The sequence below is a fragment of the Cynoglossus semilaevis genome, chromosome 1 (assembly GCF_000523025.1).
Source record: "Cynoglossus semilaevis isolate Cse_v1.0 chromosome 1, Cse_v1.0, whole genome shotgun sequence".
Taxonomy (NCBI): domain Eukaryota; kingdom Metazoa; phylum Chordata; class Actinopteri; order Pleuronectiformes; family Cynoglossidae; genus Cynoglossus; species Cynoglossus semilaevis.
This window is the reverse complement of record NC_024307.1, coordinates 31180215-31194084: the sequence shown is the minus strand read 5'-3', so window position 1 is coordinate 31194084 and position 13870 is coordinate 31180215. Positions and strand designations below refer to the sequence as shown.

The 13870-nt window shown below is 39.4% G+C and overlaps 1 protein-coding gene across 3 annotated transcripts in view; it reads left to right on the top strand.

Moving 5' to 3' along the window:
* The window catches only part of dennd4c (DENN/MADD domain containing 4C), a 28291-nt gene that overhangs the window by 8447 nt on the left and 5974 nt on the right, over positions 1-13870 (top strand). For 2 of the 3 annotated variants that reach the window (XM_017036252.2, XM_025063116.1), the window contains 20 exons: positions 2165-2475; positions 5179-5431; positions 5521-5590; positions 6226-6395; positions 6516-6757; positions 6947-7013; positions 7107-7165; positions 8036-8180; positions 9639-9814; positions 9949-10049; positions 10221-10445; positions 11092-11237; positions 11463-11501; positions 11789-11919; positions 12026-12158; positions 12295-12501; positions 12874-13002; positions 13116-13263; positions 13394-13546; positions 13668-13784. In XM_017036252.2, the coding sequence (XP_016891741.1) occupies positions 2177-2475; positions 5179-5431; positions 5521-5590; positions 6226-6395; positions 6516-6757; positions 6947-7013; positions 7107-7165; positions 8036-8180; positions 9639-9814; positions 9949-10049; positions 10221-10445; positions 11092-11237; positions 11463-11501; positions 11789-11919; positions 12026-12158; positions 12295-12501; positions 12874-13002; positions 13116-13263; positions 13394-13546; positions 13668-13784 (3010 nt within the window). In that variant the 5' untranslated portion in view covers positions 2165-2176. The remainder of the gene's footprint in view (positions 1-2164; positions 2476-5178; positions 5432-5520; positions 5591-6225; positions 6396-6515; positions 6758-6946; positions 7014-7106; positions 7166-8035; positions 8181-9638; positions 9815-9948; positions 10050-10220; positions 10446-11091; positions 11238-11462; positions 11502-11788; positions 11920-12025; positions 12159-12294; positions 12502-12873; positions 13003-13115; positions 13264-13393; positions 13547-13667; positions 13785-13870) is intronic. The other variant, XM_025063119.1, reaches the window with a different exon arrangement.

The following is a 13870-nucleotide window of genomic DNA, read 5'->3' as shown; positions in this document are numbered from 1 at the left end:
TACAAATAGAAGGCATATCAACAAAGTTAAATAGAATGGCACAGCCTTAATTATATGATAATTTGTCACCAAACCATCATTGTTTCATCAAATGGCAACTTCCTTCACAACCAGTTTTGTTGGCTCGTCACCATGCATTTTCAGGAAACTGTATGACTCAAAACCATTTCAAATATACGTGTACATTTTTCTCACAGCTTATTACCATAGTAGTGGTTAGGAATATGAATAGAGTAGTAAAATGTATAATGTGTGTTTGACTTTAAGCTACACAATTAATAAAATATGAGACACATATAAATACGAACTTGCTAATAAACCACCAAAGTACAATTACTACCTAGTTTTGACAGATCTGCCAGTGCAGTTTCTTATGAAATAAATGTGGAATGGGAAAAATGTTTTTAAACCATTTGAATAGGTTTTGAGAGGTAACCATGGATACAGTCCAATAAGTCTTTTCAGAGCACTATGTCTTTGTGGCTGTATGTGTCTGGAGTGCTTTGTTGATCACCATCAAATTAAAGCAAGTTCCAGTCAGAGGAAGCATAGCTTTAAGAGTCTGACCAGGAGGCTGTCAAAAAACCCACTTGGGCATCATTTGGTGTTGGGCATATTTTATTTACGAGAACCTATAAAAACCTACACTTGAGTGACTGTGAAGAAGTAAAAACCCTAAATTGAATAATAGAACAAATTTGAAAGGGTGGTCCTGGGTTTAAACGTTAATATTTGTACACAGAGAATACACAGACCTGATGTCTTGTTGCTCTGCTGTTTCTTGGTCATGTAGTTTCATCCCCAATGAACTCTTCTACCTTGTATCACTGCAGTACTTGACTTTATGAGTTTAGATCTGCCTGTTGTGTTTGTGGAAAGTTGGAGTCATTAAGACTTTTGTCTGTTCTGCTAGAGGCTCGTGATCATGCACTGGGTTTTCTTTCTCTTTGATCTTTGAAATTGCTCCCCAAACATGGGTTTAAAGGCCCTTAAAAATGTGCCACATTCTGGGCAAATGGCCAGGTGCCATTCTCTGGGACTACCTGGACTTCAAAAGGCAGATCTTTTACTTATTTTCAGTACACTTTTTTCTCACTTTGTTAGTTTATAGTGTGCTTCTCAGATAGAGTTTTGAATTCCCCTCTATGTTTTACATCATTACATTCAGTGCCAGAAGAGAAACGATTGGCCTCCAATAGCTCTTGTAAATTTATCTCATAAGACACAGGTCTGCGCATGCTGTGCCCTCTAAAAAGGCTCATCTTCTGAAGTCACCAACTAACTTCCTGTGTTAGTTTGAACAGCTTTCTAAAAAAAACATATTTGTGCTGCATTTACATTACATACATGCGTTTCAGGCATTCTGTTTCATTTTGGGCAAGACTTGATAAGATAAGTTACTTCCCTGTGTTGCACCATAATACAGTATAAGGAACATAAAAAATGAAGTTAATGTAGTGACTTTAAGTCTTTTACTCTGAAGTGAAATCTATCTCTCAAGTTCCAAAGGGCCCAAATCAGAACCATATCTATAACATTTCTTTTAGTAAAATAATTTCTACAGTAACTCGAGCTCATTTTGCTTCCCGTGAAGGTGTCTTTTTTCAAACATTTCCATCACTTAAGCCACAGTTGTGACCACATTTAAAGTACTTAAGTACTTTCTTCCTTTTTGATTTATGTTCTCTGTGACATTTTAGAGCATTCCTCCAGGCTCAGTGGTTCTCCCCTGGCTCACTGCAGCCATGAGAGCTTCAACTCTCAACATGATTGGAGTAGCACAGTGATATACAATGACAAGAGTGTTTGTGAATGTGGACAGATCCAGTCCTTTCATTACCCCTTGTGTTTTCAGACAGTTTGTTTGCTTCGTTGTGGTGCAACAGTCTTAAAGGATCCTTTTATTGCCTCGGACACAGTATTATTTAGCATTCTGTGTTTGTTCACATGTGTAGTCCATCCCACTATCCCAGAGTGAGAGGTTAGAGATTTGTCTTCTCAAATATGGGTTGTGTTCGACCAAGGCCTAGATATTGTTACAGGAGGTAGGTTAATATAATGTGCTTAGAAATGTTGGTGATCTGTGAATAAAACAGATTTTAAACAAACTGAATGCATTTACATTATTCAGTGTAACTAAATATCTCTCCCTTCTCACCTCCAGGTCCAGCCAGCCATGATTGAGGACAAGGGTCACCGTGTGACCGACTACTTTGTGGTAGCCGGACTGACGGATAAGTCCACACCCTTGGAGCAAGATCTGTCAGAGGCTAAGTCTAGCGGGCCCAAATCCCCAATCACAGACTTGGCCGTTATTAACAGGTCAGCAGGAGAAACGGTGCCCGAGGGCTTCACGTGCATTGACAGCACATACAGCGGTCAACCTGCTAACTTGAACCATGGGAGTTTAAAGAGCCCCGAACTGTTCTTGTGCTACAAGAGGGTTCGAGGGAAAGCTCCCCTCATCGACATTGGGTAAGTCAGCTGTTTGTTGGTGTCACTGTTTAGAATGTGGAATGTCACAGCAGCAGATGAATTATTCCTACTGGCCTCTTTACGTGTTTCTGAAAGTATGTGTCGCACCACATGACACCCCCCGTTCACAGTTTCTCATTAGCAAGGGCAAGAAAGCAGAAAAACGCGAGGGCAAGAAAGCAAAAAAAAAATTGCTTTACTGCAATATTGGCACTGTGTTGTGATTAGTGCCCTGCTTGCAGATGACTCCAGGTTCAATACCAGCTAATGCTCTTATATTTTGGGCAGCCCCTGGCCTAGAGGTAAGAGGATAGGACTTGTTATCAGAGATGTTGAGCAAGCAATCTCCTTTTTTCCTTTTTAAGCATTTACTTATGCCCATGAACATGTTGATGGGTTAAATACAGAAAACAAGTTTCATTCTGTGTAAATCTGTGTTTGTGTGTATTAAATTGAAATAAAGATGATTCTTCTTATTGAATCCTCTCGAGCCACTATCCTTTCTTTACACACCAGTCTTCATTGTGTATCCTGTCAGAATTGCTAAATACCTATTGTTGATAGTTACACCTAAAAAAAAGAAGATTGCGCAACCTGTTTTACCTGAATAGTTGGCACTGTGATAAGAAAGAGTTACACTTTATTTCAGATGTTCAGTGTTTAATGTTCAATATCTGTTTGAAACTGTAAATGAAGACACAATTTACTGTGGCAGGACTCATCTGGTCACTTAGCCCTAGTCTTTGGTTAGGCTATCATCTTAAATGTTACTTTGATTTTGTGGGAAAAAAATCACCAGAGTTGAAAGGAAGTACACTAGGTGTGTTGCCTGCTTCATTCACTTGCCACTATTCCGTCATGGAGCTCTCTCTTTCTCTGTGCTATGCCTCTTGGCTCCTATCCATTGGTAGGAAGGCTCCAGCTTCCTTCTATTGTCTCCATGTCTTTGATGTCTCACCCAATCAGGTAAGATCAGGAATTGGGTTGAAGAACTCTTAGTTTGTCTTTATGTCATTTATCTGTCAGGAATAAATGAACTGGCAGTGACGTTTGTTGAGGATGATGCAACCACATTTGGCTTTTCAGTTCCTCACACACCTTAGTCTTTGTCTGATGTCTTTTTGTTCCCCCCTGTTCTCAAACTAGAGTTTCCAGTCAGCCCCTCTGACCCTTCATTCTGTAAAGTGAATATGAAGCTTATAGAGAGAATTGAGACTCTGTGAACAGAGAATTGCACCAGACTATATTCAGCGATGTTCTGGTGTAAAGTTGGCTGATTTAATGTCTTAATAATGTCAGTTTTATTTTGTTTTTTCTACCTTTTAAATTGTAGTATAAAATACTGTAAAAAACACTCCCACAAAATCATATGTCTTAAAGACGTTGTGTAATACTGAAGTGCGGGTGGAGAAAACACTCAGTTGTGCTAATATGTGCTTTGAAGTAACACAGCAATCATTCAGTTTAATGAGACTAAAAATTTAATTTCCTAACCCTGTGTCTCCTTCTGTATTGCTCCAGACATTATTAATGCTCAAAGAATTCTGCTGTTAGATTCACAGATGTGGTGCCCATGGTTATTGAGTAATATTAACGTGATCATAGTGTTTCACTGTGAGTTAAATTGCCAGACAGAATTCAAGTTGCTGCCACTACAAGCATTTGTTCACTTAATCATTAGGATTGTTTTGTTACTGCGGCACTGGTGTCTTCAAGTCTTACCAGCTGACCCTTCAACTCACCTGCTGTCCTGTGTCACTAAAATGACAAGTGTGAAGCCCATAACTTGTAAATCATTCATTTTTCCTTCTGCTGTTTCCGCTCTGTGTCATGAGCATTCACAGCCTGAGGCTCCCCACCATCTCTTTGCCCATTTGGACTCTGGTGTTTTTGTCCAAGCAAGGAGAATGCTGCCAACTGTCCTTTTGGCCTCTTTTGTGAAATTCTTTTCTTAACAACAGGACAAAACTTGAAAGTTCTGACCTCCCACATTGTATTGTGAAGTGAGGGCAGGGCTCGACTGCTTCTCCCATAGAAATCTAGAATTATGCGAAGAGAAGTCCAACATAGTGGCACAGTGATTTCCAAATATCACTTTGATCTTGCACTACACAAGTGGAAAAAGGAAAAGGGGAAAAAAACATGTTGAAAACAATCCATAGCTCAAAAGCAGTTTTCCTTTTGTGCTAATTGCAGTAACTTGACATGTAGCATTCCTTGTGTAAAGTTTGAAGATGAGTCAGCTGGTTGATATGTCTGAATCACTTTGTTCTCTGATGACTGGCATGTTTTTCACAGACGCCTCAAAGGTTAACCAGAGCTTTGAGGAGAAAGTCCTGATCTTCTCTGTTAAAGAGCAGGACCACAGATTACTATTGTGATCATGGGGTCCACTGCCTTAAGTCAGTATAAATAAAGCTCACTCTGTTTTCGCCTTTCTTTTTGAGTGATGTGAATTTAGCATGATTGTTGTTGTGGTGACACTGCCAGGTCATTAAAAGCCAGTTCTCTCTGCTAGAAAGCTTTCCTTGTTACATGCCCAGATGCCATATCGTCGCTGTGTAAACAGAGCTTCACATACACCCTCGTCCTAGTGCTCAGGCGTAGGCGAAGAACATTCCGTCGATGCAGGTCTTGGGTTTGTGTTTGTTCAAGTGTCCTGTAATGCTAACCTAACATATCTACCAATGTGTTGTGTGCCAGGGTTTTGTATGAAGGAAAGGAACGTCTCATCCAGGGCTGTGAGGTCATCCAGGCCACGCCTTATGGCCGCTGCGCCAATGTCAACAACAGTTCGGCCACCTCACAGCGCATCTTCATCACTTTTCGCCGTTCACAGCCCGTCCAACCTCAGAACTCTTTGGCTGTAACTGACATTTGTGTCATCATCACCAGTAAAGGCGAGATACCACCACACACTTTTTGCAAAGTGGACAAGAATCTTAACTGTGGCATGGTGAGTTGGCATTTAATGAACAGTAAATGCTAAAGTGTCATTACATATCGGAATACTCATCTCTGTCACTTCTCTATCAATGTAACCAGTGGGGCTCCAATGTGTTCCTGTGTTACAAGAAATCAGTATCTTCGTCCAACTCCATCAGTTACAAAGCAGGTAGGTCAAATGTTAATATGTTTTTGACAGAGGACATTGTTTAAATTGTATGTAGTTTTCCTTATCACAGCATTATTCTCGTGCATTGTGGCATTCTTTTTACACAAAAAGAACTATTGTAGGAAATTGTGTGGCTGCAGTTGATCCTACTGTAACTGTGTTGTTCTGTGGGGTTTTGTCTCAAAGTTTAAGAAATCACGCCTCCACTGTGTTACTGTGATGGTGCAGCAGATAAGTTTAATCTTCATGACATTTCCGCAGACAGAATGCTTCCTGAATAACTTGGCCTTTGTGATAATTTAATTACATTACACATTAGATCATGAGCATTCAATAACATGTACACACACACACACACATTCACATGCACACACTCAGACACTGTAGCTGGCTTTATCTGTTTGGCCCATGTTTTTCCTGTAGGGAACTGCTTATTCATCACAAACAACAACACTTCCCTCCACACCCTTGGCATCTGAAAGTTTGTTGTTTTTATTGTTGTTAGTTAAACACATGGCAAGCATTGTCTGCCGAGTATTAGAGTGTCACTGACTGTTGTCTGTGTATCAAATTAATTTTTCCTTACTATTTTCTTACATATAAACTTATTTTCATCACTTCCATCTACGTTGCAGGTCTAATTTTTCGATATCCAGAAGAGGATTATGAGTCGTTCCCTTTGTCAGAATCGGTCCCTTTGTTTTGTTTGCCAATGGGCGCCAAGATTGAGTGTTGGGCTCCAAACACACGTGATCCTCTGCCTGTTTTCTCTACATTTGTCTTAACCGTCTCATCTGGTGAAAAGGTAGGACAGATTCCTGACTGCAAACCTCTGTTTCTTATTAAAAACAAACAAACAACTCTTGATTCCTTCAAGGTCAACAATTACCCAGAACCCAAAGATTTAACATCAGTTTTCCTCCAGGTATATGGTTCAGCTATCCAGTTCTATGAGCCATACTCTGCGGATTTGTTAAGTGAGAAGCAGAAGATTCAGCTGGGCCTACTCACCACTGTGGAGAAAAAGATGATCCCCAATCGACCTGTTAACACCAATAAATGCATATGTCTGCTGTCCCGATGGCCCTTCTTTGAGTCTTTTCGAAAATTCCTGATGTTCCTCTACAAACTGTCTGTCTCCGGCCCTCACCCTCTGCCTATTGAAAAGTAAGCAGTAACCCGCAGCTATTGACATTTGAAATGTTTTGTTTTGCTGTAGGCCTTGGGATTTGGCGCCATGTAGATCTCTAAGCTGACATTCTGATGGGCTAGATTTAGTTTTGTAATGATTTTGAAAGCTTTTAAAGGTGTGACTTGGTGTACCTTGGTGTAAGATTTTTGTATTTCTCTCATCAGGCACATCTCGCACTTCATGCACAACGTGTCATTTCCTTCCCCACAGAGGCCTAGAATTTTGGTCCAGGTGATGTTTTTTGTTATTTATTATATTGAAACAAATGTAATAAAAAATATTTTTACTTTTTTCTGCTAATGCATATTTCTTATTGAATTTCAGCTCTCAGTGCATGACACCCTGATCTTCTCCCAGCCAGTGTGCACACCTTTACCCCTCAGGTAAAAACAGGCTAGGCTTTAGTTTTCTAAACAAAGTGGATATTTTGCTTCCATTTCAGTTGTTTTGTTTTTCTTCAGGCTAAATACACCTGATGAACAACCGGAAAAAATAACACATCTGCATTATTTGTAGTTTATGCCTTTTCACGGTCAAATTCTTACACTGAAAATAACATGTCTAAGAAGATTCATCCAGGTCATGGTTGAAGAGTTCCGGATTCATCCAGGTCATGATTGAAGAGTTCCGTTAGGTTACTGGACATGAAATTTGGACATTTTGGAACTCTTCAACATTGATAATAACCTTGGTTTGTCTAAGCCACATCAGAGCAGGGCCAAAGAGACATAATGGCTTGCTGAATTCAGTTAAACATTTCCTGCTTTAAAAATTGTCAAATATTGTTGAAACTTTGAAATATTGTTCAAATTAGGACACACTATAAGAGACTCTCTATCTCTTATAGTATATAGACTATCTATCTATCTATCTATCTAAATATTGCATTATTTTATCAGTTCAATCTTTCAGAATCAACTTATGTCACATTCTGAACTGAGAGACATAATGATCGCAAGGTCACAGGTCAAATTTACTGTGTAGTGAGTCTCATATAACCCAATTGACCAGAAAAATCCAATGTCCACAGACTAGTTTTTTGACCAAAGTGGTTTAGGCTGGAATATGAACTTTACTTTATTAATTTAAATTGTATCTTTCCCTTTACACCATTGTACAGTTGTTTTATACATTACGGTGATGTGGAGATGCTGATCCACTCGGCTAGAGAGCCACAGTCTTACCCCATCTTTTCCTTTTTTCCACATTTGTCTCACTTGTCAATATTAACTCACTTTCTCCTTCCCCATCAGTGGGGCAGATTACGGCACCCTTCTAATAAATCTGGGTTCAGAGAACTGCGCCACGCTGCTACACTTTGTCCTTCAGGAGAGCAAGATCCTTCTGCACTCTCTGCGCCCCGCTGTGCTTACCGGAGTGGCCGAGGCCGTAGTGGCTGTAAGTTGAATCACTTGTGTTTTATACATGGAAGTAATTCACACGATGGAGTTATGAGACACGTCTTCTGTTTTATTGCCATGAAGTGTTGATTCAGTTTATTTATAGTTTGGATTTGTTCAGAAATGTGTTGTATAAAACTTCACTGCTACAAATGTGCCATGAACTAAAGTGCAGCATATGAACCAGAGAAAAGAGGAACACGTTTTTGAAGAACATGTTTTGCCTGTTTTTAGTTAATCTTTTCCACCCAGATTATTTTATCCAGTGTTGCGTCAGTTGTCTTCACCATGCCCCCAGTGAATACTACCTTTACAACCTGACAGTTATGCGTGAGACCGACATAGGTCGGTCAAAAATAAATAATATATAAATTCAGCTTCAATGAGGTTGTTAGTTCCCTGTAAGAAACAAACTCTAGTTGTGAACTTCCCAAACTGATCATCTTAGCTGTCAACCTAACTAACAAGATAATCATTATGGATAGTCGCTTTTTATTTTCAGTTGAACTTGTTCCTTGTGCTGATTTAATTATACGGCTTGTCAGTTAAAATTGCCCCTAAGGCATTTGAACTGCCATAACACGATTATAATATACACTAAATGCAAATTTGATGTGAGGAAATAACCCATAAAAGGTTACATCCATTATGCCTTTCACTTTACTGAAGTGAAGTTTCATGGGTAGTTGATTCTTACACTGATAACCTTGGTTTGTCTAAGCCAGCACATCAGAGCAGGGCCACAGGCAGACCGAATGGCTTGCTAAATTCAGTTAAACATTTCCTGCACTGAAAATGGTCAAATATTGTTGAAACTATTAATATTGTTCAAATTAGGACATACGGGAAAACTATAAGACGAGCTAGACTTTGTTTTAGACCTTTTGCTTGGAGGAAATTTCAATAATTAGAGCTCAGTAACTTTTAGTTGAATACCCCGGGTCTAAGCTATTGAGGCATCTTTGCACATGAAATATTGCATTTTTCAGTTCAGTCTTTTAGAATCAACATATGTCACATTCCTAATTGACCAGAAAAATCCAATGTCCACAGACTAGTTTTTAGTTCTGGAATATGAACTTTACTTTATTAAAATGTTTTATCTATGCCTTTACACCTTTGTGCAGTTGTTTTACACATTATAGTGATGTGGAGATACTGATATGAAAATATCTATGTCTCTCACTTGGCTAGAGAGCCACAGTCTTAAACCTTACACCATCTTTATATTTAAATATGAACTTTGTTGTTATGAATGAAAAATTAGGACATACTACTTTTTTTAAATGCATTTATGATCATTATTTTTTTATTTTAATAATTAATTATTCATTATTTATTTATTATTTATTATATTTAATTATTTCTTTTAATAATATTTCTTTTTTAATGTATTTATGACAATTATTAGGCCACAATCTAACCCAGGTATTCACCATATCTTTTCTCTTCTCAGATGATTTTCCCCTTCCAGTGGCAGTGTCCCTACATCCCCCTGTGCCCGCTTTCTCTAGCAGGTGTTCTGAACGCACCTCTGCCATTTATCGTGGGTGTGGACTCCCGCTACTTTGACCTCTATGACCCTCCACCAGATGTTGTCTGTGTGGATCTGGACACCAACACTATCTACCTGTATGCGGTAGTTTTTACAGTTTAAAAACCCCCTTCCACTGTGTTCACGGTGCATTTAGAACATGCATATCTTCATAGGTCACCTGTTGCTATGCAGAACAACTTTGTCAATGTGGTTGTATTGTGTGTTGCAGGTCTGATGAAAAGAGACACAGCAACTGGAAAATCCTCCCTAAAAAGCCTTGCAAGAGCCTCATGAACTCGCTGAGCAACTTGCACCACCAGCTGGCCACTGGTACAAATAACAGGAATGCATTAGAATTGAATCCAACTAAAGTTATAATACCACGTCATGATCCAAATAAAAACTGAATTTATTTGTTAAACTGTCTGATGAATTTGTATCCTGTTAGATTTTAGTTAATTGTTAAAGGTATTCCTGAATGTGTATTTCTTTGTCCACTAGTTACAGTACATCAAAATATTCAGGAGAGCTCAGCAGTGGACATGACCCCTATTGAGGCCGATTTCACCTGGCACAAGAAGAAAACGGCCCTAGAGATGGAAATTCAGGAGGCCTTCCTGCGCTTCATGGCCTCTATCCTGAAAGGTTATCGATCCTACCTCAAACCAATCACCCAGGCTCCTTCAGAAAAGGCCACGGCTGCAGACTCTCTCTACGATCTACAAGGTAAACACCGTGGTGTATGTGTTGTGGTGTTATGACAGTGTTTATGCAGTAGTTAAATGCTGCGCAACATGAAATTGTTTATCGCTTTCTTGGCTTTATAACCTATGCATATTTGATCGCATCATTTTAAACAACTTCACCTAATGTTTATTTTTTATTGGCATCTGTATATCACGGTGCGATATATCTTAACCAGAGTTGTGGTATGGGGGCTATAATATGTGGCTATAATAAGACATCCCTAATGTTTGTTTTGGAGAAAAGCTTGCTGTTTTTATTTTTACTTCAACTTCTCTTTTAGCTCATCAAAAATGGTTTTATAGAATAAGAGAAATCTAGTTAATATCATTTAGAAATTATCATTTTATAACACTGACTTTATTTAGATTTCCCTTTTTCCTACTTTTGGGCTAATTTTATTGGAGCTAAAATTACTGATCTAATGATAATTAATAATTAACCAATTTGAGTCCTTTAATAAATTGAGCTCTCATGTCAGACTGTTAGGTCCTTTAAGGACTGTTAAGTCCTTTAAGGTAAATCTGTTTTGTGCAAATGCGTTATACAAATAAAAAATACCTGACTCGACTCAATTTATTTTATTAATAACATAACACTTTTTTCATGTTTTATTTCCCATCTATAGGGTTTCTCAAGAGCAGAGATCGGGCCCACCAGAAGTTCTACTCCCAACTTACCAAGACTCAGATCTTTATACGTTTCATCGAGGAGTGCACTTTTGTCAGTGACAAGGACACTGGTTTGGCTTTTTTTGACGACTGTGTTGAGAAGGTGATTACCAACTCTGTGGACATAATGGTTTAGTTGCCACGCCCCTGGTTCCCGGTACCCTGGTTGTTGTTTGGTTCTTCTTCCTTTGCAGTTTTCTTCCCCTAAACAAGCTTTTGTTTTATCTTGTTTTATTGGCTAAAATAACATGTGTCTGCTGGGAGACCAAGGAAGTCATAGTTTCCTCTGATTCATTCTTTCCCTTTGCTCTATTTCCTCTTTTTGCAGCTTTTCCCTTCTGATAAAATCACCGACAAGGGCACTAAGGTAACCTTAGACACTGTAATCGGATATCCTTGCATGCGGAATTCTTTGTTGAAAACTTTGCATTAGTATCAGAGTAAATAAATTCACCCTTTTCCCTTATAAACACGTTTATCAAGAGGCAAAACTATTTGCTGGTTTCCTTTTTCCTCTCTCCCCTAATAAACAAACTTAGCCTCACACTTTTTTATTGAGTCATACTTGATCTTGCTGCTATAAGAACAAACATTTAAGTTCTAATTCTGTCTGTAGACAATGCATTTTTAGTTTTTATGTGATCTGTTCTTTAGGTTGAAGGAGAGTCGTCAGAAGATACAAGACTGCTGGAGCTGGATGAATCCCAGAAGAGTGAACACACTGTGTTTGTGATGCCCCCTGAGCCACCACCTGATGATGGACCTGACCCTATTCCTCAATATACGTATGTTTTTTTTAAGTAAATACACAAATGTTAAGGTATAGATTGAAGACAGGTTTCCTACCATAAAGTCACTCATATATTTGAATTCTTCTTTCTCATCTACTAGTTACAAAGGTTTTCCCAGATTGAAACTGGACACGTTTGACCGTCCAAGAGTTTTACGACCAGCACTGAGCAGCAGCGCAGCAGGAGCCAGTTTGTCCAGCAGCCCTGCACTCCTGGCCAAGAGAACAAAGCAGGTGTGTACAACCTCCAGATATTGTAGCACATCTGCCAACAGTGCACATTTAAAGCAACACAAACCAAACAAACATTTATATTTTGTCATGTTAAATCATATGTTCTAAAATATGCTGTATCTCTACCATCTGACAGGAAGTGAAGCTGGCCTACAAGTTAGCGAAACGCTTCTATTCAAACCCTCAGCTGTGGGCCCGCTGTCTTTTCAGTCACTGCTACAGCATGTGGTTCATCTGCCTCCCGGCAGCCGTACGACTCTCCAAGTCCAAAAGCCGTGCCATGCAGCAAGCATACAACGTCTTGCTGAAGATGAGGGAATCTGAGGTGGAAGTGCTGGATGAGGTATGGAAGACAATCTAGACCTGAGTCTTAACACAAAAAACGGCCAAGGCAGTCATTTTGATTTCCTAATCAAATATGGTTATATCGTATGCATTATTGCTGTTTTATTGCTGATTGCACTGCGATAAATAAATGCAATGAGCCGTGGATTTATGGTTGTGTGACTGTTAAACATCACAAAATTAATCCATTAATCTTTCATTTGGGAATGTATCATGAGCAGTTATAGTGTTTAAAATTTAGCGGTCAGAATGACCGCTCGCAGCATTTCTAGTAGTTTTGGAATCCTGGCGGTTCTAGTTTTAGAAGCAGAATATACCATTTCATGCACAGACGTCAAGAACCTGACATGCTACATTTCTCCATCTACAGGTGTGCTATAGAGTTGTCATGCAGCTCTGCGGTGTATGGGGTCTCCCTGTGATGGCTGTGAGGGTCCTGGTTGAGATGAAGAAAGCCGGAGTCCGTCCCAATGCCATCACATATGGATATTACAACAAGGTCTCATAACCTGCAGATAAATATACAAATAGGAGGATTTTTTGACAAGATCACATTTAGTTGCACATGAGGTTTGAGACCCTTCCTCATCTTTAATTGTTTGCTCTCTGTAGGCAGTCTTAGAGAGCCCTTGGCCAAGCCGAAACCGGAGTGGGCTTTTTATGTGGACCAAAGTTCGTAATGTGGTTCGGGGCGTGGCCCAGTTCAAACAAGCTCTCAGCCGGACATCTCCTGACAAGGAGCCTACACTTGCTTCTTCAGGTGGGAGTGAAACATGAATATGAAGATATGATAAAGAGAATAATGTAACAAGGAATAAGAAATTGTTACATGTTCTCTATATTTTGCTCAGTTATTCTTGACTCAGTTGTCCTAATGTTCCCACGTACAGCTGCATCAAATAAAGCAGTGTCAGCAGCTACTGACGCTGATCGGTTGAGTCATGGAAGTGCTGACAGCTCCACTGAAGTCAATGGTCAGGAACACAACCTGTTTGCCCACAGCCACACCATGGAAGACACAACAGAGAACCATTGTAGTACAGGTACAGACTACTACTGCTAGGAGTCACTGCTCTAATTTCTAATGTAACATTGTCAGTTTTAAACATTCAAAAACAAAGGAACCATGGTCTTAACAGAAAGTAGCATTCGTGTCATTAACAGGGAGACATTCTGATCAAGGCTACGGCTCTAAGGACGAGTTACACCAGGACCTGGTAAAGTCTTCACACACAATGGTCCAGTCCACTGAAGACAGGAACACCAGTCCACAACATAATGGTAAGACAAGCTGCTTATACACACCTGTAATACCTGTATGAATGCCTTATGATCATCTCAGATGTCACTGTTGATGTTTGGACTGC